The sequence below is a fragment of the Sinocyclocheilus rhinocerous genome, unplaced genomic scaffold, assembly GCF_001515625.1.
Source record: "Sinocyclocheilus rhinocerous isolate Xijiao unplaced genomic scaffold, SAMN03320098_v1.1 scaffold470, whole genome shotgun sequence".
In the NCBI taxonomy this organism is placed as follows: domain Eukaryota; kingdom Metazoa; phylum Chordata; class Actinopteri; order Cypriniformes; family Cyprinidae; genus Sinocyclocheilus; species Sinocyclocheilus rhinocerous.
Genome location: NW_015637537.1, coordinates 901,526 through 926,408, shown reverse-complemented (window position 1 = coordinate 926,408; position 24,883 = coordinate 901,526). Strand labels below are relative to the sequence as shown.

Sequence of the window (24,883 nt, the reverse complement as noted above, 5' to 3'; positions counted from 1 at the left end):
CCCCCCCCCCCCACCCCCCGCAAAAAACATATAGCCTATGCTTTGAGTAAAATTCATCATTTAACTCAATTTATGTATAAAATTCAAAATAACTGATAGAACATGTTTGATAAACTCTGAATAGATATCAAAATTTTGATAAAAATGAATTCATCCAACTCATGCAACATTAAAAATGTGACTATAACAAATGCAACAACAAATAGTCTAACAAAAACCTTTTTTTCTGTCTATGTTCTCTTAACACATTAAATGAACTTTAATTGTGTCCTTATTTTAAAACTCCTGATAAAAAGCAATTGCAAATGTTTTGCAAAATACACACTCATCTCTGTACCAATAAAGTGTGCAACACTTTACTTTTACACAAACATTTTCGGGCACATGATTGCATAGTGATTTCTTGAACATGATGAATAATTGGACAGGCTTAGCCTCAAATAATGTTCCAAAGCACTGTTAGACATGGTGTGGATTTTGTGTGCATTTAGAGAACTGAACTTTGGCATTTTTAAGAGCTGGGACAGTCATGTGCATGCACTTCCTACCACATGTGCACGCTCTCAAGTGGCTAAGACCGCAAATGTGGGTATTGGGACAGGCTCACAGAGTCAAGTGTGACAGAAAAGAGAAATAATAATTTTCAGTCTCACCTGTGCTCACTCTTCTATTGTGGCCTTTGATCTTGAAATTATGATGAATAAAATAATATAATAATAATAATAGATAAGATAAGATAATCTTACCTTGAATGAGTGATTTCTGTTCTAAACAGGTCATAGTCGTTGTCTGGGTTTTGAATTTAATATGTTGATAATTTCGTCATAATACAAATTTTCCGTTGGTATAGATGGCTGTTTAGCCGATTTCATTATAAACATTCAGGTGCTGGAGAACTTCTCTCTCTTGCAGACCTTCTCAGATTTGTTCTTGTTTTTATTAATTTATATAGCACAGTTTAATACAACACTAAGTTGCTCAAAGTGCTTCACAATATCACAATAAAATACGTAACACAAACATAGTCACCAATAAAAAATACACAAATCACAAACAACATAGACACAATTTAAAATAATATAAACCTGCATCACAACAGCCCCTCATTTATTGGATGATATTAGACTCAAAATGATTCATAGATGCACGCACAATAGATGGCAGGCATACCCAAGTGCCCCCTTGGCAATAAAACAAACTCACCCACACCATCTTATATGGGATGATATTAGACTCAAAATGATTAATAGATGCACGCACAATTATCCATGTACTGCATACATTTTATACATGTATCTTACTAACCACAAACAAATGTCTTTCAATTTGAGTCTGTGTAATTCGGGATTAAATGATTGTGCAGTGATTTGTACAAATACAGACATGTTTGTGAATAAAAATGTTCTGTTCTGCAGTAATATATCATAAATTGCTCATGCAAAAAGGAATCCGTGCATATGTGGATCAGGTGACACGCGTGCATTAATTGACGTCTAGTTCGAGTCGATCTTGTTCGGTTCATTTGGATTTTGAAACTTCATTTTCTCAGTTTACAGCATTTCACGTCCCCCCCACACACAACTAATAACGAACAAGGCCCAGTGCAATTCATTATTAACATGTACACAGGGGAGTGGTTGCAACAAAGTGGTTGCCGAGCAACACACAAAGTAAACAAAGGTGTATGTTTGTTCGAACAGCTTCGAACGCGGCTCAACCAATCAGAATCAAGGACCGGAACTCTCCGTTTTATAAGGGATTTTTATGCATAATAGTAACCCTAGAATGTGATCAAACAGTTTAAAATAGCTGGGCGGCTAAGATATATAACGATTTTTATGACTGCAGAAATATGATAATTCAGTACACACATTATCCCACCGGTCACAATTGTGACCGACCATAAAACACAATTTTTCACACATTTTTCAAAAAAAATAATTATTGATTATTTCAAAGGGTTACTAATGACACATCATTTAGATATTTTCATGTCTGGGAATTAATTTGGGATTAAACGGGTTAAGTTTGTTGCATTTGCTGCGAATTCAGTAATATCTATCATTATTTGTTTCTGTCCTGTTTTAGGCCCATTTATACATGTATTTACTCCAATCGAAGGCCCTATAACCCATCAAAACATTCATGGGGGGAACTCGTGGGCCGGATTTGTCCAGGGCCGAATTTTAACCCCAGTCCAGCCCTGGCCACATTTGATTATTAATTAACCCTATGTTTTTTCATCATGTACATATTTGATCACTCAAACCCCTTTATCTAAAACGCTCTACTTAATTTAGTCTCACACATCTGCCATGTGTGGAGGTCTGTGGGGAATATGCACCGGAAATAGTAAACCATAGGGATCCTCATTTCAACATACTAAGATTTGGGACACACTAATTCTAATCTTGAATACTATTTAGTGCAGAACCAGGATGCACCGTTTGATATCAAATAGTGCTCTTGGTGCTGAACTTAAATGGTTGCTAATTTACGCAGAACCTGAATGTGGGCTAATTAACTCCTCTCCTAATTAACATTAAAACATATAGTTCTGTGTTCAGATGTGTTCAACCTATCCAATAATAAATCAGAAGTAAACACTGTAAACAGAAAATTCATTCATTATCAGTTTTTACACATGATTTTCTTCTTTTGCAGAAGCCAAATAAATAAGTAATGGGTATGTAGGCCTAGTGGCTTTTCTATAAGCCATGGCAGGGTGGTAAGTTGTTGTTGTTGACTCATAGAATGGAATAAGAAATGTCCACGAAGTGATGTCCGTTTCTTGACTGGTTAATTTAATGAACAAACAATATTTACAATAAAAGCATGTGGAGCTAAGAACCATGTTCAATACCCGTTTAATGTAATGTGATGCTGAACAGGTGACCTACATCTACTCACCACAATGCATCGCCCTCTAGTGGTGAAATAATTATCACATTTTGGCTCCTATGGGACAAGAAACACTTACTGAGGGAGGTGATGTTGACAATCCTCAGTCTGGAGGACTGTCTTCATTCCAGCTTTTTTACATATTGGCGTCAAATACATTTTTTTGAATGCTCTAGGTCAGCGGTGGTGAACTCCGGTCCTGGAGAGCCGCAGCCCTGCAGAGTTCAGCTCCAACCCTAATTAAAACTCACCTGCCTGTAGCTTCCTAGCAACCCTTCAGACCTTGATTAGCTTGTTCAGGTGTGTTTGATTAGGGTTGAAGCAAAACTCTGCAGGGCTGCGGCTCTCCTGGACCGACGTTCGCCACCCCTGATCTAGGTCATTTTTTTTGTGTATACCATGCAGTCCAGGGTTTGAAGTAACGATTAAGTAATTTTCAATTGAAGTAATGATAAAAGTACCTTTTCCCATGGAACTTTAAACATCACGTCTTCCTCCATTTAAAGGTCTCTCTCATGCAGCTTTTTTTTGTTTGTTTTTTTGTGCAGCTTAAACTAGCTTTTGGTTGGTCTTAGCTGGTCTCCCGGCCTGGTCTGTTGGCTGGTTTTAGAGGGGTTTTGTATAATAAATAAAAAGAAAACAAATAGACAGAATATAAAAAGATTAGAGAAGCAAGTGTTAGTTTTTTTTAAATGAATAGTGTCTAAAATTGACTTTTTTTAAATAATAGAATTAGAATAGAGAGTGCTAGAGTTAATGAAATTGTGATGAAACGATGGGTTTGCTGGAACCACAAGCAGTTCTGTCTTGGCAAGGTTGAGTTGAAGGTGATGGTCCAAGGCGATAGACAAGCTGAGATGCGAGCAGCTATCGTCAGATCATCAGGATGGAAAGAGAGATAGAGTAGAGTGTCATCAGCATAGCATTCTATATTCCATGTGATTAAGCATACAGTAAACAAACTTAAATCTGTGATGTTCAATGCTGATTTTTCAAATAAATACAATATTCCCAGCTGTTTTAATAAGGGTCAGTACTTCTACTACCGACGTAGATTCATTTAGCCCATTTCCATCCATGTATCAGATTTTTTTTGACCTCATAATCAAAATGTCACAACTCATTATTACAGTGGAAATAAGGTGCCATATGCCCGACTTCTCCACTCATCTATCCCCAATCACCAATCCATGCCTTACATTGTTTTTTAATAATCTGTTACACTCAGATGTTCATCACAATACAGAAGAAAAGCTCTGTCGCTACTTCCATTTCATTGCGATTTTATAAGATTTGTTTCTTCATTCACATAAAATCAGTGTTTAGAAGCTGCATATTTGATTTGGTTTCCATTAAGATTTTATTACTGTGCTTGTTTATAAGCTAGAATAATACATGAATAAAGGTCTTGTTTGAATCCTTCATAATTATTGATATTTTATCACTAATTTGCACATGACTGGGCACCTTTAAATAGTCTTCATATTTTAACCTTAACAACTTACATAATCCTCGACAGAAATAAGATCATGTTCATAATTAAATTCACACAGCAATAAAGGAAAACATGTCTTGAATACATCAGTACGTCTCCAGTGATTAAAATCAATCCCGAGAGGACATCCAGAGATAGAGCCATATTTAATGTTTCTGCACACTGGATTAGGCTTCAGATAGAAACATCATCCTGTTGAAATAACAAATAGAGGGTGAATATGCATATTTATGGTAGAAAAAATAAAGATGTGTTATGCTTTCTTTGTGAACATTTTGGGGATATGAATGGAAAGGATTTACTATTTTACTATTATTTATTATTTCATGGCATTTAGCACTCATATTTTACACTTGTTAAATTTACTCCATCCAGTGCATCTGTTTACTTATTTGTCCTCAGTATGAGTCTGAGCTAATTGTAAAATATAGACAAATAAACTGAGCACAGGCATTAGGATTGACGCCAGTGTGAAATCTAGCAATGACTAAGTTCAATCAAAAATGACAAAAAGTCAAATGTTTACACGTACTCTCTTTGGGAAATGATTTTACTCATTTGAGTTGCCTTTTTAAACCCAAAACATGGCATTTATTGCGCCCACTAATAAAAAAAAAAATACTTTTAAGCAATGTATCTTCGGCATGTTACACACACTAGGGACAAATTTACACTGCCGACGTAGATTCATTTAGCCCATTTCCATCCATGTATCAGATTTTTTTTGACCTCATAATCAAAATGTCACAACTCATTATTACAGTGGAAATAAGGTGCCATATGCCCGACTTCTCCACTCATCTATCCCCAATCACCAATCCATGCCTTACATTGTTTTTTAATAATCTGTTACACTCAGATGTTCATCACAATACAGAAGAAAAGCTCTGTCGCTACTTCCATTTCATTGCGATTTTATAAGATTTGTTTCTTCATTCACATAAAATCAGTGTTTAGAAGCTGCATATTTGATTTGGTTTCCATTAAGATTTTATTACTGTGCTTGTTTATAAGCTAGAATAATACATGAATAAAGGTCTTGTTTGAATCCTTCATAATTATTGATATTTTATCACTAATTTGCACATGACTGGGCACCTTTAAATAGTCTTCATATTTTAACCTTAACAACTTACATAATCCTCGACAGAAATAAGATCATGTTCATAATTAAATTCACACAGCAATAAAGGAAAACATGTCTTGAATACATCAGTACGTCTCCAGTGATTAAAATCAATCCCGAGAGGACATCCAGAGATAGAGCCATATTTAATGTTTCTGCACACTGGATTAGGCTTCAGATAGAAACATCATCCTGTTGAAATAACAAATAGAGGGTGAATATGCATATTTATGGTAGAAAAAATAAAGATGTGTTATGCTTTCTTTGTGAACATTTTGGGGATATGAATGGAAAGGATTTACTATTTTACTATTATTTATTATTTCATGGCATTTAGCACTCATATTTTACACTTGTTAAATTTACTCCATCCAGTGCATCTGTTTACTTATTTGTCCTCAGTATGAGTCTGAGCTAATTGTAAAATATAGACAAATAAACTGAGCACAGGCATTAGGATTGACGCCAGTGTGAAATCTAGCAATGACTAAGTTCAATCAAAAATGACAAAAAGTCAAATGTTTACACGTACTCTCTTTGGGAAATGATTTTACTCATTTGAGTTGCCTTTTTAAACCCAAAACATGGCATTTATTGCGCCCACTAATAAAAAAAAAAATACTTTTAAGCAATGTATCTTCGGCATGTTACACACACTAGGGACAAATTTACACTGCAAAGGTGGCACAGAAGTGCTTCTGAAGTGGCATTTAGGTGTCTTAACACAGACTGTTTAATGCTGCTCTGAGGTGGCATAAACGCATTTCCACAGCAATTACAACTGCATGCTTGGATACTAGAGCTGAGTTGGGTCAGAGCAAGCTTAATTGCAGGGCATTGCACCTTTACACATTTTTTTTTAAGCAGGCACAGAACAGCCTTAACTTGGCAGAGTAAAGATGCCTTAGAGACACATTTTAAGGCAACTCGGATGATGTACTCATTTCACATCACTAAGGAGCAATGCTACTCGACAGGTTTTACTCGGTGACCCCAAATTTAGGAAATCTTAAAAATCAATGTGAATGAATGTCACAACAACAGAACTTTGTCTAACTCTTGATTGGTTAACTTAATAAAAACAGCAGAATTCTAACAAATGCAAAAGATCACTCCAACATGAGAAGACACTTTGAGACGCACATGGCGAACAATGCAGGATCTTCACATTAACAACAAGTAAATAAGAAACGGAAAAAGAGCTTTTTCTGTGAGCTTGTGTAAATGTTGGCAGAGATCTAACGGAGTACAGCTCAGGGTGTATCTGATAGCAGTGCATATGCAGCAGTGATATGAATTACACATCAGACCATGTGAAACTGTATTTGCCTACTTAAACATTATAAGAGTGAAACATGTTTAATAAGCAAGTAGTGCCTTCTCAACTGTCCCATCTCTTTTTGTGCTCGAAACAGTGAACTGACACGATTCATTCATCCTTTCACATATCAACACCTAAATCTGTTTAGACTTTGTGAATCTTAGGAAAAAATGTCTGCATGGGGACATTTATTTTTATAAAAATAAATATTTTGCACATGAAATGAAGCCTTTTTGCAATTTTGAAGCGTTGTTTTGGAATTCCTATTATTGTCAGTTGTGATTCTAATTAGTTGCTCAGTGCTGTATATCTTTTACTGCATTACAGAAAAAAAATACTGCAATACAATGATTTTCTAAAAAAAAAAAAAAAATTATCAGCATAGTATAGGCATAACAATTGTAATAATAGTAATTATTTCTAATACATTTAAATTTCTAATACAATTAGTTTTATTGTAAAGGTTAATCCTAATGGTCTGTGTTAAAAAGGCTTCATTTTAATGCAAAATGTAATTTTCTTCTTGTGATTTTGTGGCAAAACAAACTTGTTCTTGATAGGTTTTGTGAGGTTTATTCAAATCCGCCTACCTTATGTTTGAAGTTTATGTTAACTGCTATCAAAAATGTCACCAAAACCACCATCAGTATTGACATTACCCTACTGACATAAATGACTGTATGGTGGATGAATGTGATCAGTGAAAAAAACGATGTATTTGGGTTCAAATTGAAATTCAACTTTCACCTCACCAAACCAACAACAAGATCTTCAAACTTCAGACCCCTGCGTAAGACCCCCATTGTAAACGAACAAAAAAGACTTTGCAGACAGTAAATTTCAGAGAAACAAAACCCCTTAAACCAACTTGGAAGAAGAAAGACTTGAAGGCACCAGTGATAAGTTCACACACGAATTTCAGAACAAATAAAATTCGACTCCTCACCTGCTATCATCCCATCAAAAAACTGAATTAAATACTCTAGACAGATTTTCTTGAGCTGTAAAACTACATATAAAAGATGGGAAAGTCTGCTGAAAGCACGAGATAAATTACATTAAAAAAAACTGTCCTTCAAACATAATTAGCAAATGGTTATTCTGCAAAGCAGAATAGTATTTCATATAAAACAAAATAAATATTTTTTCTTACGTTTTTGGACACAAATCAGTTCTAATTGTGTCAGATTGCGAGAAAAAAATGGCGCTTACTGAATAGTGTCTTTAGAGCACTGGTGCTTTCAGTTCATCAAGAGGTTCATAGAGAGAGAACACCCAAACTGAAGATTGCAGACAACTATTTCCAGCACACCAGAGCCTCCAATTACAGCAGTTTGATGGGTTACCCAAACCAATTATCATCAATTAGTTTCAAGAGGTAAAAATATCTTGCAAGGCAGGATTTGAGAGTTGCGCAGAATGAGAGCAAGAAGAAAAAAGGAGAGGAGATTCACACACACACACCACCCCCAAAAACGGCTCGTCTTCAAGTGTCTTCGGCTATACCTTGCTCCTGAAGAGCGGCTTGGCTCCAGGCCCGCAGTACTCATTGTAGATGAGTTTGAAGAGGAAGAGGTGGAAAAGCGTGATGAGGGACGCCACGCTGAACCAGAAGAGGAAGGGCAGGCCTATGCTGTTCTGTGTCAGCTGCGTCACGCCGGATCGGTTTCCTACCTTGTTGTGATTTGACCTGAACAAAAACAGCGTATCCGTGTGACAGTGACAGCATACACTGTTTACGTCCAACGGATACTCTCTGGTGAGTAATTAATGACATAATTTTCATTTTTGGGTGAACTATCCCTTTAAGAATAATATTTGAGTACTTTTTACACCTCTGTATTTTAGAATTAAGAAGATTTAAAAGTAGAGCAGCAAACAATATGTGGTTTAATTCTAAAAATGTTGCCAAAACAACATGAGGGTGAGTAATTAATGACAGAATTTTCATTTTGGGTGAACTAACCCTTTAAGTGAAAGTACAGAAACTGAGTGAAAATTTTTACTCAATTGAAAGTATCTTCTTGGCCAAAGCAATATCTTGGCTTGGGTGAAATTTAAAAAGTACAACTTTAAATTGTACTTAAAAAAAAAATTGTTTCATAATATTGGATCATCTTCTCAATGTAAAATGTTTTGTCAGACATATGACTCTTCTACTTCAAATGAACACAAACAAAGATTTGTAGAAAGTATAATCCATCTGTAAGAATATAATGCAGGTGTACAGGACGTCCCAAGATGCCACCTTAAAAACTATACAAATGAACACGACTGTAACCCATACAACCCCTGTTAATGAATCAGTGTCTTCTGAAGCGAAACGATGGGCGTGTGTAAGGAAGATACTTCAGGGTGAGTAAATGTTGTGCATTCAGCCAATGTACTACACAGACAGTTAATGGCAATATCCGAACAAACACAAATAATCAATAGGCTTTTATAGGAAAAGCAGCTTTGCTACCTCAATATGCTTTAATGGTGAAATTTTGAAGCCAGAAATTTTCCTGATGTCGGCACTGATAGCATGGTTAGACATATAGCCTAGCGCAACTGCGCTCGCGGCGACCCGAGTTCGAATCCCGTCCTTTGCCGACCCCCTCTCTTCACCCAATGTTTTCCTGTCTTGCTCTCTACTGTCCAAAAAAGCCCATAAATATATCTTTAAAAAAAATGTCCTGATTACAACTGAAGTTACAACTGAAGATGAAACGTGTGTGTTTGATGCGTGAAGACAAACATCATTGGTTCTTGCACGTCATTTTGCACGACAAAATAGAAAATGCAAAAAATTTAACGAGTACTTTTCCAGTTTAAATAAAATTGTAAGGAGTAGAAAGTACAGTTTTTTTCTTCAGAAATGTAATCAAATGAAAATACAATGGTCAGTTTAAATTGCACTTGAGTAAAGTACAAATCCCCAAAAATAATACTAAAGTACAGTAATCCAGTAAAATCATTATAAATTTTTTTTTCCTAAAAGTATTTTACACCCCTGCTCACATGTGAAATGAGTAACCGCACAGACCCTTGGACTGCTGGTTTGCTTATATTATTTGCACTGTCCCATGCAACTTGTATATGTGCAACTGAACGAATGCACAAAGCATTAAATCATTATACTGTAGGCGTTATCTCTGTGTTTTTCTAACAACATGATAGCAAACTGAATTCAAAATAACTTTTCTCTTTGCTTTTACACTGTCTCTGGCCTTGTAAATAGACTCTGACCTCTTTTTAAAAGCTTGAAGGCACGAGTGAAATGTTTACACACACATTTCAGATCAAATCCTCATGAACTAAACATTATTTTAAGCTGTTAAACTTGAACATATTAAATATAAGGGAGTCTGATTGTGTTCATGAGATAAAATACATCCTAAAAAACTGTCCTTAAAGGAAAACAAACAGCTATTGTGCAAAGTGGTATAGTATTTTTTTCAGATTTGTCTTGACATGTAAGCTGTCCCTGGCCTTGTACATTAAGTTCACGCAAATCTCATTTTAATTAAAGTTGCTGTGCTAGGTCGCCTGTCCTCCTTGTTTTTGACAAAACTATAAGAAATAAAGAATGCCAAAAGAGAATTGTAGAAGAGATGTAGAATATGACAAAACTTTACTTTCTCAATAAATATAAAGGACTTTTTGTAACCTATAGCTCTGTGTGGGCATTCACATGGAGAGTTGGCATATAAAACAAAAATCAGCTCACATATTTGTGCAAGTATGAAGAGCGCTTACTCGCTTTCTGTCGCATTTGAGCGATGGGTCAAAATGAAGCTTAATGAAGCTCAACCAATCAGACTTGCATCTCAGACCTCATCAGTTTTTCCTAACTTGTTGTTTCTAATCAGCAGCGTTTACTGTCAAAGGTCAATCTGAGACAGGCTGCTGGCCACACACTCTTAAATATACAGCTTCTTTATTTTTCTCCCATGAAGAACCTTTAACATCCATGGAATCTTTCCATTGCACAAAAGGTTCTTTATAGTGAAAAAAGTTTTTTTAGATGTTTACAACCGAGTTTGGGCAACCTATGGCATCACTGCAAAAACCTCCTTTTGGAGTGCAGTGGCTGGTAGAGAAGCCCATTTTCCTGACACACAATACTCATTTGGCTAGTGGCAGTTTCTAAATGGTGAGTGGCAGTTTCTAGTTTCGTACCCCCGGTTTCACAGGCGAGGCTCAAGACTAGTCCCAGAGTAAAATGCATTTCTGAGCCGTTTCAACAGAAAGAAATTTGCACTGACTGATCTTAAAATATATCAGTGCCATTGTTTTGTCTCAAGATGCACACCAGTAATGATGTTTTTTCTTTTTTTTTTTCTATACGTTTATAAAAATGTCCTAATTGAACTATGGCCTAATTCTGGTTTAATCTAAGCCCTGTCTGTGAATCCAGGGGACAGTTGCATAAACTTAGCCTATATTAAGACAGTGTCTTAAGAACTAGTTTCACCAGCTAGCAGTTAACTAAGGGGTAACCAGTCTTATATTTTGGATTCAACTTAGACTAACCTAATTTTATGTAACCGAATTTAAAAATGTTTGACCAGTCTTACTCTTAAAGAAAAAAATTAGATGATTAACTTTTAAAACTAGTTTATGCAACCGGCCTTAAATTAGCAACATTTTTAATACTTCTTTCTTTCTTTACTTTTTTTTTCCAGGGGGGAAAAAGGTTTTGAGTTAAAAGTAAAATGCACTGTTTGTCTTCATAACACACTGAACACTTCTAAGCTTAAGAAAAAATTTAATTTGTCTTGATACGACCCCTACGGTTTATTAAAGGGATAGCTCATCCAAAAATAAAAATTCCAAACCTGTATGAGTTTCTCTCTTCTGTTGAACACAAAAGGAGATATTTTGAAGAATGCTGCCAAACAGTTGCTGGTAGCCACTGACTTTCATAGTATGGAAAAGAAAAAATACTAACACAGTGTCCTTCTTTTCCGTGAGCACCCGGCCCGAGGAGAGCACAAGCTCCTTTTCCTCCATCTTCTCCACGGTGCTCCTAAACGACAGAGACTCCGTGGCCAGGTCAACCGAAAGCGGACGGTCTGTAGGGTTTGATATGTGAATCCTCTGAAGATAAACATTGGGTCGACTGCGATGCGCAACAAACTCCTCTCGTATGATGACGCAGTCGTGAGAAGACGCTGTCAGGATGCACCGGGAGGACAGAACAGAGCCTTTTCTGTACCACAGCATCATTCCCCGGGCTTCTGAGCCCGTTCCCGGGATCTGCATCCGCACTATCGGCCCGTAGTCTGTTTGGTGAACCGGTGCGGAGCCAGGCTGTGAAGATGAAGCTACCCAGAGTTTGTTAGAGTCCACATCCACCAGAAAACGTCCATTACCGACCACAAACGGGACGGTTTCTTTGGTCTGGGGGGTGAGAACCACTCCCTCCCCTTGGTCCACCAACGACACCCACCTGTGAAGATCAGTCTGCAAACAAACCCCCGCAGCTCCTCCAGACTCCCTGGACATGCTGAGAAACCTCAGGAGCCCATCTGAGCTCAAGTACCAGTAGAAAATGAGGAAGAGCAGTAATCCAACCAAGACACGGCGGGCCCAGCTGCTCGAGAGCAAACCAGGCAGCCCCTTTAACCTCTGCTGGAGCCACATGGTCTGTCTTCTGCTCCAAATGCTCTTTGATGGACTGAACATAAACGACTGCTGTTTTCCTCAGTCGAGGGCGATCACTGCAGCGGGCATCAGTGACTTCCTGACAGCAGTACAAGCTGGGAGCGGCAGACAGCTCTGACAGGCATAACGTTAGTAGTATATTAACTTATCAAGCTTAACTTCAAGAGCAACACGCGCGGAAAAAGGTTGAAGTAATTTCTTCTGTCACAGAGTTGTGGAAAACCCTACTTCCTCATTAAAGAGGCAAACACTTGAGTGTCGATTTTCCGTGCAAAACCAACTCCAAACATTTGTTAAACGAGCCAGTTGTATCTGCAAAGAGTTGCCATGTATTGCAGTGCTGTAGTTGCTGTTATCAGGCTAGTCAGCTGACTAGTCAAAACATTTCTGCTCGCCCATTTCGCGTTAACTTTGCCGCCTCGAAGCAATGTTTGCGTCGCGTAATCGCGTGTTTCTGCTAGAGTTGAGTTATTTCGACGTCGTTTGTTTGTTTTATTTGCTGTGTGTACATGTCACCTCTCAGCCAGCTGACACCTCTGTTTGTGGAAGACCAACAAGCTGCCGTAAAAATACCGGAAGTGTCGAAGTCCAAGACCTGTCGTAGTTTAAACTGGACTAAGCGCTGCTCTAGGATCAGCCCTTAGCAGCACGTCTGAAGTAGTAATGGAAGACAAAACTGATCCTGGACCAGTATGTAAGACTGACCTCGCAACTTTGAAACGGCTTTACGGCACCTAGTGATGACTGCTGCCTTTGCTGTTTTTTGAGCTGTGTGTGTGTGTGTGTGTGTGTGTGTGTGTGTGTGAAAATAGTATCTGGGAAAAAATAAAAACTTTTTTGGGAAAAAAAGGAAAGAAATAAAGAGTGCAGTATTTACTTATTTTGTGTAACCTATTTGTAATGTGCACAAAAAAATAATAAACATGCTGCATGATTTTTTTTTTTAGATAGGCCTACCAATAATTGTAACTTTTCTAAATTATGGTTATCGATTTTTTTGTGACATTTGATAAATGCACTTAATTTATTCAAATGATTTCTGAATGCTTATAATATCAAGAACTTTCCTGAGCTAAGAAGAAGAGATTCTCAGCAATTGCAACCTGACATTGTATATATTGTATTGTATATTGTACCAAATATTGTTGACCCTATTGTAAATTGTAAATGTGGTCATGGATTTATTATCATTAGTTAGTCTGGCATACTTTGTTTTCCTATTTATTATCACTGTACCTTGAAATTCAGATTTCAGATTTCAACTGGAAGGTTATAAATGTTCATAATTAAAAGGTTCATAATAGGCCCCATGCCAGGTTAGCACAAGTTCTCATATGTTTGAAATGTTATAAATGTATACTAATTAAAATGTAATCATATTAATATAATATTCAAGTATTGTGTTTTAAATGATGTTTGCTGAAAAAAAAATTACTTTTGCTGAAAAGCCTATAATAATGTGTCTAATTTCAAGTTCCTTTGTGACAGCTAACATAGGATGACAACACATGTTCAACAAAATGTATCTTTTGCTTGTTTTTAAGACAAAACTTTAACTTACCATGAGAAATATTATAAAAGCAATTATTAATTATTATTATTATTAAATATTAACTGACATAATTATTATCTATTTTTAGTATTATTATTTATTTCCCCCCCCAGTTAATTTTAAACACAAATTGAGACAGACATAGTTGTCACACTTTTGTATTCATTTCTCAGAGTAAGTTAAAGTTTTGTCACACACACACAAACACACACACACACACACACACACACACACACCGTGGGCTCCAGCTTCTCTGTAGGCTGCGTGTGGTCAGGGGTCTTCTGGTGAAGAGGGGCGGGGAAAGGCAGAAGTGGGCAGGCTTGTGTTTGTTCGGGAACGTACAGCTAACTTTCTCTGGAGGAAAGTCTTATTTCATCAGTCGCCGTGTTGCTGTGGAGGTCTGCAGAAGAATAACGGGTCAGAAATGAGAGGAGTCCCGGTCGATGGGCAGTTAAGCATTGAGCTTGGCAATAAAGTGCAACGTTTTCTATCTATACAGCACAAAATCTCATCTAAACACTTTTGATTAATCGTTTAATTTGATCAACTCATCTGCTTATCAACATTTGAGAGATGTAGTCAGTCAAAACAGTTTTGATGTCTAATTTTGTGTGTCTGGAAAATAGTCATCTGTCGACTTACAGTGCATTCAGGCTATACATTTTTTTTTACCAGTATGTAAACAACACCAGATATCAGTGCAGATTAGCTCGGTTCCCTTACGATAGCGGTTTTATTGTAGTAAAATTGTAGTAACCCTGTTTTTTTTTTTTTGGCGTATTTATTACTATTTGTAAAATCACAGTTTTACAACAAATACCATGGTTAAACTATGGTTCGTGTAGCAAAACCATTGTTGATTTGGTTTATCTATGGTAACCACCTTTTTTTTTTTTTAATTTGTAGTGAAACCATGGTGATAAATTACAGCAAATTACACTAAAACAACGCAAAAAGTTCTCAGATTTCTCAAACTGTAAATAATAGCAACAAAAATGCGAAATGTGAGCGCAACAAAGCACGTTTGTTACATTGTAGCTACACGCTCGTTTCCTCCCAGCCATATATTTTGAAAGTAACCTGGAATGCTGGAAGTGTGAAAAAGCACACATTGTACATATGATAGAAAACGCCTAAAGAAGTCTTACTTTCGCAGCAGAATTAGCTTTCTTGCGCCAGTGTGTAAGAGTACGTTACTATTCCAGCTGTGCCTTGAGTTCCTGTCTGATCCTCAGAAGAGAGCAGTGGATGTGGGATACCCATTAGGATGTGCTCGTCCAGCACGTACACAGAGTAACTGCACGTTTGACAAACACTGCTGTGTATTATTCACACCGAGTTGTGTTTTCTCTGTCTCAGGAGATCTTCTAGTGCTGACTGTGGCCACGCAGGAGACCGATGGCTTCAGGCGCTTCTTGAGATCCGCAAAACACTTCAATTACACCATCAAGGTGAAGCACTTTATCAGCAGTTACTGTTTTGAAATAGTAGTTAATAAATATAATTTGGTAATGGGCAGTTAAGCATTGAGCTTGGCAATAAAGTGCAACGTTTTCTGTCTATACAGCACAAAATCTCATCTAAACACTTTTGATTAATCGTTTAATTTGATCAACTCATCTGCTTATCAACATTTGAGAGATGTAGTCAGTCAAAACAGTTTTGATGTCTAATTTTGTGTGTCTGGAAAATAGTCATCTGTGACATTGGTTTATGTTGACTGTCAGAGTTTGTGTCTGTTTGTTAATGAGGGATTTGTGGACACGTCAATGTGTTAGATTTGTGCAGTAAAAGATATCATTTTTATTTTGAAGTAAAAAGATCAAATTAAACCCTTGAGGTAAGATGGGCCCCTAGAACTGGCACAGAAGGACCCGAGTGGCATGCTGGTAGTGTTATTAATTTGAATACTTTTTGTAATCAATGGGGTTATAGGCTAAATAATTAAAATCATTCAGTTTAGTGTTGCATTTAGGACTAATCCTGAGCAATTAAATATGTAATTATTCATATGCCTGTATATATGTCATAGCATAAATGTACTTTTCAGATGAATCTTTTGTACTTGGCTTTTGCTCTGTTTGTCGTCGGTTATTCAATTATTCAACTAAATTGTCAAAATACAATTTTAAATTGAATAGTAGATGTAGTATTTTAATTTCCTGTAATAACACCTTAGTTGATGCATCATCATCCTGTATACTAAACTTGCCAAAAATATAATTCTCAACATTGCTATAAATCATAATGCATAAATCATTACTACTGTACCTTTGATTTATTCTGATGTATATAAATATGTCATTTTCATTCTATTAATCTAGTGTCGTCCTGTCACATACAGCAGATATTACCATGATGCATGGTTAAAATCCAAAAACTAGGCTTACTTTTCGCAACAAAAGTGTTATTTCTTATGTTTTTTTTCTTGATTTCAGGGTTAAATATGATCTTGACATTTTTGTTAGATGCACCCTATATAACACAGTTCACGGCCTTTAATCTGCAGACATTCCTCTGCTGTTTTTTAGGTTCTCGGGAGGGGTGAAACATGGAGAGGTGGAGATTACATGTCTCCTCCAGGTGGAGGGCAGAAGGTGCGCCTGCTGAAGTCTGCTCTGGAGGACATACAGGACGAGAACAGAGTCATTCTTTTTGTGGATAGGTACTAGTTATGTCCATCATAATTATTCCTGCAATATGCTGATTTGTCTGTACTGTCTCAGCGATCAGTGTTGATCATTGACAGTAACGATTGTTTATGCTTGGGCTTTCCACAGCTATGACGTGATCTTTTCTTCTGGTCCGAGAGAGCTGCTGAAGAAGTTTCAGCAGGCCAAGCACAGAGTTGTGTTTTCTGCCGAGACGCTCATCTGGCCGGACCGTCACCTGGAAGACAAGCATCCTCATGTCAGAGAAGGGAAGAGGTTCCTTGGAGCAGGAGGCATGTATTCCTCTCTTGTTCTGTTACCGTTACTCAAGAGCTTTAGATGTACTGTTAGCTCTGTTAGCTCAATTCTGTGTAGTTCTGGATTCATAAATGTTATGAATCATTATTCACACAAATTTCACGTGATATGATACGAGTTATTGGTGTGTTCAAGTTCTCCTGGGACGTTCATTTAGTGGTTGGAAATGAATACACAACATTAAATCTCCTTAGTTGGCACAAGATGTCAATGTCCTTTTCTACAAACAAATACAGCACTATTTTTTTTTTATTCTACTTCTAAAGGATGAATGAAGAATGTGCATCAGTGTGTTTTTGCTTTTTTATGTTTTTATTCAACATATGAAGGTGTGTAACCTGATTTATTACATATTTTTATCATAATTGTGCAATACTATAATATTTTGTATATGCAATTTTGCTAGTTTTATTGTAAATGAAACAAAAAAACAAAAACAAAATTACAGCCAACTCAGAAACTGGAGCTCAAAGAAAATAAAGAGTTCCCCCACTCATAATTATGACATGACGTCATAATTATGGTGTTGATGTGCGTTCATCTCATAAATACGATCTTTCCAACATGCATCATATATTTCACCACAAAATCAAAAGAGTAAATGAATACATTTGATTATATTTAAATACAAAGAGGCTCATTTTAGGACCATTAAGATCACGTTTTATTATTGTAATACAACAGTACAAAAAAAAAAAATGGTCCTGTTCAGTATACTATTAAAATGTCTTTGAAAAATCATTACAATTCAAACTACATATATATACAATTATACTTGACTTTTCTGATTACAGTAGGTGCTGTAATTGGGTTTTTGTTTATTTCAAAGCCCTAAATTCAGCGATTATGAAATGATTAGTTTAACAGTGGATGAATGCTAAAGTTTTGGAGGCAATGGTGCATGGAACAGAATGGAAGCAAATCATTGCATGTAATAATCCCTTGTATCATCACCAACTAAATCTCTTTTAACCTTGTATATTCTAGTCTTTGTAGAGAGTTAACTTTACCAAGAAAGAACTGCTTTACTAAGACGTTTGAGGCTTCTTCCTTTTTTAATTTCCTTTCTCACAATCTCTCAGAATGTTCCAGAAACACTCATACTTATAGAGGGATGTCAAACAGATGAGAAATAATCAGACTAATAATTAAAAGATAAGCTTAAATCATCCAATTACACATCTAAACCAGATAATCATAGGTTGTTTTGTGTCTATTTATAGGCTTTTTCAATTGTAACGCTAGATTTTTTTTTCTAGGCTTCATTGGCTATGCACCTAACCTTAAAAAGATGCTTTCGGACTGGTCAGGAGCAGATAGTGACAGTGACCAACTCCATTTCACCAAGATATATATCAACCCGGAGAAAAGAGTGAGTGTTTGAGTATAGTTTGTTGGATATAGCGTGGTTTCCTAAAACTTTATTGCTCCGTTTTAAGATATTTAGGCTTGTTTTCAGAATGCACATTCAAGTTCACAGTTTCAGTCATGACACACATTAAATGTGTTTATGCTGCGTTTCATCGTTTTCTTCCCTGTCATTTCCTCTTTAGAAGTCTATAAATATAACTCTGGACAACAAGTGCAGATTGTTCCAGAATCTTCACGGAGCTCTCGGTAAGTGTATCATTTAGTGTCCTTACAGCCTGCTTTAGAAATAAAGCTGTTTAAGGAGCCTTCTGCAAAATTCTCACTAGCATCAGCTCTCTGAAGAAAAACATCCTTTTTTATGGTCTCCAAAGTGCAGCGTCAGTACAGTTCTCGCTCTCTGATACCTGCTGGGAAGTTTCCTCTTTCTGTAGCCTTTCGGTTTAATGAGGAATCGCTAATGCAATGCTTTGCTGAGGGTCTCAAATGCTCTTGTTTGAGTTTAAAGCTGTGCTCTGCTCGCCTGGCAGCTGCAGTTTTGACTCGCTGCCAGATTGTGGGAGTTGCCTGTAGTGGCATTTGTGGCTGTAATGTCAGAGCTGACTGTGAGATGTGCCTGTGCACACGTACACCATCGCAGCTGGACACTACAGCCCTGGTGTGCCACACTGCGGCTGGAGTTTGTGTCCGTTTTGTTATTATAGCACCTAAATACTTAGGCATGCTGCCATTTGTAAGAGATTAATAACTATAAAGTAAACAAGGGTTTGTAGACTACTAGTTCATATAAGTTCTCATTGTGTGGATCAGTAATTCAGTTTCAAATGTCTGTTTAAATTGACCTAAGGAACTATAGTGACGTTTTATCCTTGAGATCCACAAAATTGGCTTTTTCCTGGTCCCAAAGTGTATTTCAAAGGGAAAAAAAGGCTACACTTTAATTTAGGCTGTGTTGTTGCTGTGTAATCATGCTGTACATTTAAGTACAGAGTGATGTTAATTGACAGCATGCACTTATTAAAGGGTTAGGGTTTTGATTTATCATGCAATAATTTACTGTTATTGCATCAGTAAGTACAAGTAATGTGAAACAAGGACACTGTACAGTAAAGTGATACAAACACTGTAAATGCATTGCATATTAATATTGATGCAGTAACTTTCAGTAAGAAAGCAAGAAGAAGAACATTATAAAGCAAATCTGCAGGACCGGGCAGTTTTAGCAATGTGGTCTGAGAAATTCAGCTAGTGTAACATTAGTGTGAACTTTGCTGCTATGAATCCCTCATTCATCCTCAGTTAATATCACAGCCATTGGAATTCATTTCCTGGTTCTTCATCATCTGAAAAGTTCACTGTTTCAGCTTCAAAAGGCTGTTTACAAAGCTGCCTTTCTCTTTCTAGATCAGAGGTATCCATTACAGATACCCAAGAGAGATTCTTTCAAACATTTATGGAGGAGATCCTTTAGAAGTGGGCCAGTGGATACTTCTGGCAATTTAACTGACCATACAATGATTCAAGCAGAATTCAACTGCAGCACTGAATGATTATGTCTGTGGAATTTGAATCTGAATGTTAATGCTAATAATTTTTTAATTGCATGAACAGATGAGGTGGTGCTGAAGTTTGAAGATGGACGTGTGCGAGCCAGAAATGTGCTTTATGACACGCTGCCTGTTATTATCCATGGCAACGGACCCACCAAAGTAAAACCATTTACTGTTATGATCCAAATAACTGTAATGTGAAAGCAAGATCTTTTCTATGGCTTTCTGCCTTCTTCAGTTGAATCATTTTCGTGACATGCTGTTTCTTTCAGCTTCAGATAAACTACCTAGGGAACTATATCCCAAATCTGTGGACATTTGAGACTGGCTGCACAATTTGTAACGAGAATCTGCGACCGCTTTCTGGACTCCAGGTGGGCCTTACGTTTACTAGTATTAACATCAATGTTTTTTTTAATTATTATTAAATTAATCCTGAAAGCCATTTATAAAGGAATTTTTGTGTTTCGATATTTTGTTTAGATTGAATAGCTTTATATAAAACAACTTTAGTCAAATCCCCTTTTACAGCGCTCCGCACATGACATGAAGCGAGAAAAAAACAAGATAACGTGGCCACAAATTAAGAATGAGCTCTTATGACTTATTAATTAGTTCCGTTGTTTTAGGTAAATCAAACAAAACAGTGCAACACGAGCAAAACATTTTATAAATCAAGGCCACAAATTATTAATTTGTGTGAACAAATTCTTAATTCATGGCCATAATATAAATTTATTTTTAATTCTGCATTTTATGCGAGTGGCTCCGTACAATTTCATGATTAAATATTCTTGTAAAAAGAGATATCAAAAAGAGATATCATAAATTAATCAAGTAAATTAATAAAAGTCAAATAGCTGCACATTTTCACTGTTTAAGTCATAAGCATTCATAGACACTTCTATAAGTAGCTAAAACATATACATTTCAGCAGAAATTTAGCTTTAGCTGAATAATTGTTTGGTTTATGAATTGTTTGTCTTTTTTTATCTGCAGGAGAGTGAATATCCGGTGGTGGTCATTGGGATCTTCATCCAGCAGCCCACACCCTTTGTCACTGTGTTCTTTGAGCGCTTACTTAACCTCAAATACCCCAAAAACCGGCTCCAATTATTCATCTATAATCAGGTAAAATATTATGTTCAGTTTATAACTATAACTCTGCATTTTTTAACAGTTAAGCAGTAACACTTTACAATAGCTATGTTTCCATTCAAAGTTACGAATTAAGGCCTTTTCACAATGAACGCGAAAATCGGCGCGATGACGCTTTTGAATCGAAACAGTAGATCCCTATGGGGCTATTCACACCAAGCGCGATCATTCGCCAAGCGAAAAAGCGAAGATTTTTTTTTGTCCTGTGTGTCGATTTTTTCCCCCGTCGCTCTGCGGCGAAACGGGCCGTCCAATGAGATTTGAGCTTAGATCACATGCCCGGAGCAGCTGCTGTTGCTCAAAAGGGCGAGAACAGATTTATCTTCACATGTTCTTAATATAATTTCTATTAATTCTCCACTGAATTATGTGATCTGGAGAGCACTGTCTGTTTTCTTCCATGTGCGTGAGTGTTATGAGTCAGAGCGCGTTCACTCTTAAAGGGGTCATATGATGCGATTTCATTTTTTCCTTTCTCCAATAATGTACAGTATGTGGAAAATAATGTGTTTTTTTTACTTTAAACCGCATAAACACATTTCATTACACCAAATACACAAAATAATGTTCTTTTTAGCAGCATCATATGACCCCTTTAAGATCTTCCGTATTAAAAAAAAGTCGAGTGATACATTTTTCTACACATGAAATATGAGAGCAAATAGACATATGATTATGATGATATATTTTCTGTATGTTTTGTATGCAGCTCATGGTATTTTTTATAACAATAAAGGATGTTTATGACAAATGATAAGTGTAGCATTATTAAACATACAAAGAGTGCATGTCTGCCTATTATAGAATCAAAATCAACTATAGATCACAATCGGAAGTTATTACAAACACTCGATGATGGTTTAAAATGGGTTTTAAGCAAATACATTAATAATTACATACATTTTCATGTGTAGCTTGTAGCTCTAATTATATTTTAGGATGTATTCTTGCAAGCATTATAGATAGTTTGTGTTTCTGGTGTAGAACCAAACTTTATTTATCTTAATTTAATGCTGTATATTGAGCAGCGGACGATGTTAAATCCATATACGAAATACATATCTGAGGAAAAATGCGTTGTTGGTCGGCGCCACCTAGTGTGCAGGCGTGAATTAGCAGAAGGCGATCAATCGTTTCGCGCTCGGTGTGAAAGCACCGTTCGTCGGCGATTCGCCTCGCTTTTTCGCATCGCGCTCAGTGTGAAACAGCCTTTAAACTTATGTGCAAAATTGGAATATCGCATAAAAAAATTTGCGAATAAAAGCACCGTTTCCATCCAGTGAGTTGAAGAGAACAACATCGTCACTTCCTGATTAACTTGCGCTAAATATCAGCACGAAAAATAAAATTTGCTGCAGTAGGAGAAGGCACTGTATATAATCATTTTTGTATACAATAAATTACGAGCTTCAGAGCGCGTAGATGAAACGCGGTCATGTTATCTTATTTTCAGAGTCTGCTGTTTAGGAACGCAGTTCAGGGAGTTAATTATAACGAAGCACTTTGACGAGACTTTGCTCAAGCATTTTGGAATGACAAAACTAGCATTTCAGATGCTGTGCAATGTCCAGTCTTTTTTGATGCGCATTAAGGAATTTAATCGGTAAAAGTCTTTCCATCGTAGTTTAGACTCATGTTTTCTTACTGGATAAGAAATTTATCTTACTTAGTTGAGTACACAAGTTGTATGCGCATTTTTAGAATTCATGCGCATCTTGGCGTTTCCATCCAGCGTTTTTTTTTATGCGATATCCCAAAATGTGCATACAAATAGCTGGATGGAAACATAGCTACTAAGGTTTCATTTGTTAACATGAACTATTGTTATGGTTAGGACTAACCCTAACCCTAGCAATGAACAATACTTGTACAGAATTTATTAATACTAGACTATATTAATTTCAACACTTACTAGTACATTCTTAAACTCAAAAGTTGTATTTGTTAACATTAGTTAATTTACTGTGAACTAACATTTATATCGTTACTAACATTAACAAAGATGGATAAATGCTTTAAAATTTGTCATTGTCAGTTCATGTTAGCTAATGCATTTACAAACGTTAACAAATGGGACTTTATTATGAAGTGTTCACAAATAAGCTCTTAAAATGACGAAAGTCCTTATTGGAGTTTATTTTTAAAGGCATAATGAGGTAATTATGTATAAAATGAGCATTAAATGTAACTTAAGAGTTATGTGAATCAGGACATGTGAATAAGATCAGTATCGGGAAACTGATACGACTGTCCTGTCCTGTTAAATACATTGAGCCTGTTGAGTATCATATGATATTCTTTTCATAAGTTGGGTCTTTATTGTTAAAGGCGTATCAGATCAGATTGAATGTCATTAAGCAGCAGTTTTTCCACATGAACCTTTTGTATATTAATGAATCGGGTTGCCTACGTTGTTCATTATTGTCATTCTTCATAGATGTTTTTTTATGTTCAATACATATAATGAGGAACAATACTTTGGATTTATATCTTTTGCAGGAATCACACCACGAACCCCACGTACGCACATTTCTAGAGTATCATGAGTCTGAATACCAGGGTGTGAAGCTGATTGGACCAGAGGAGGATATAGATCCTGTGACCTCACGTAATATTGGCTTGTGAGTGGGCTTTTCGATATTTATTTTTATTAAAAAATTACATTTGAATACTTTAATGACCATATCAAACCGCATATAGTTTGTCATTGCACAAATGGCTCCTTTGTGCTTTGGATATTCCATTGATCTCGTTTTTTCTATTTCTATTTTTGCAGCGATATGTGTCGAGACAACATTGACTGTGAATACTTCTTCAGCGTAGACGTGGATGTGGTTTTAAAGAATGAAGACACACTTAGAATCCTTATTGAGCTCAATAAGTAAGTGAAGAAGTAAGACTTGAAGTATAGAATGAACTTGACTATGGCTATGTTTTCTTTGTTGAGTTCATTTCCTCTATTGAAATATAGTAATGTAACTGGTGGCTTTAAATGAATATTACAGATATTTAACAAGTAAAGTTGTATGGACAGCATGCACAAATACTACACGTACAGTAATGCACTTAAAATGGAAACCTGTGGGTCAAATTGTGGAGGATTTAAAAGAATAAATGTGAATGTGTTTTATTACATGGCTTACATGAATTATACTACTTTCTAATGAATTTTCAGCATCATTACTCCAGTCTTCAGTGTCACACGATCCTCAGAAATCATTCTAATATGCTGATTTGCTGCTCAATTCTTATTATGGTAAACATTACTTATTAGTATTAATGTTGAAAACTGTTTTCGCTAATTAATATTTTTGCGTAAACTGTGAAAGACTACCATTCAAAGGTTTGGGGTAAGTAAGGTTAAAAAAAAAAAAAGAATACTTTTACTCAGCAAGGATGCTGTAACGGAGCCGACGAGACGAGAGACGTGCGGATCCATTTGCAAAACTTTTATTTAAAGGCGTGGTCATAAAACAGGCAAGGTTCAGACAATGGCAAACAGGTATATGAGGGCAAGACGAAGAGTAATTCAAAACGGGCGTGAGTCAGTCGACAGCAAACGTTATCCAGAGGGCTTGACAAGAGGGGCAATCCAATAACACGAGCAATAGTCCAGGCAGGAGCAAACAGAGTCCGAACGGCGAGACAAAAGGGCAATCCGAGAAACACAGGCAGGAATCAGAACACGAGAAAACAGGCAAGGCAAGACTAAGACTAAACTATGAAAACTAGAAATGGCTCCGTAGAGTAGCTATCGCTAGGTGAGTGATATGCGCTAAACAATACTCGGC

General features: G+C 36.5%; 2 protein-coding genes across 2 annotated transcripts in view; one reads left to right on the top strand and one right to left on the bottom strand.

Annotated features, from left to right (window-relative positions):
• Positions 1–5,722: 5,722 nt before the first annotated feature.
• On the bottom strand, positions 5,723–13,048 carry LOC107748984 (uncharacterized protein KIAA2013 homolog). The gene is made up of 3 exons (XM_016564023.1): positions 11,780–13,048; positions 8,350–8,533; positions 5,723–5,936 (listed from the first exon to the last, which is right to left on the bottom strand). The coding sequence occupies exons 1-3, from the start codon at positions 12,514–12,516 to the stop codon at positions 5,907–5,909; spliced, it is 951 nt and encodes a 316-aa protein (XP_016419509.1). The 5' UTR covers positions 12,517–13,048; the 3' UTR covers positions 5,723–5,906.
• A 756-nt stretch (positions 13,049–13,804) lies between these two features.
• The window catches only part of plod1a (procollagen-lysine, 2-oxoglutarate 5-dioxygenase 1a), a 20,152-nt gene continuing 9,073 nt past the window's right edge, over positions 13,805–24,883 (top strand). Inside the window, exons 1-11 of the mRNA XM_016564022.1 lie at positions 13,805–13,811; positions 15,407–15,498; positions 16,579–16,712; positions 16,828–16,991; positions 18,276–18,388; positions 18,570–18,633; positions 19,996–20,093; positions 20,207–20,308; positions 20,934–21,065; positions 23,592–23,713; positions 23,869–23,973. Of these exons, the coding sequence (XP_016419508.1) occupies positions 13,805–13,811; positions 15,407–15,498; positions 16,579–16,712; positions 16,828–16,991; positions 18,276–18,388; positions 18,570–18,633; positions 19,996–20,093; positions 20,207–20,308; positions 20,934–21,065; positions 23,592–23,713; positions 23,869–23,973 (1,133 nt within the window). The remainder of the gene's footprint in view (positions 13,812–15,406; positions 15,499–16,578; positions 16,713–16,827; positions 16,992–18,275; positions 18,389–18,569; positions 18,634–19,995; positions 20,094–20,206; positions 20,309–20,933; positions 21,066–23,591; positions 23,714–23,868; positions 23,974–24,883) is intronic.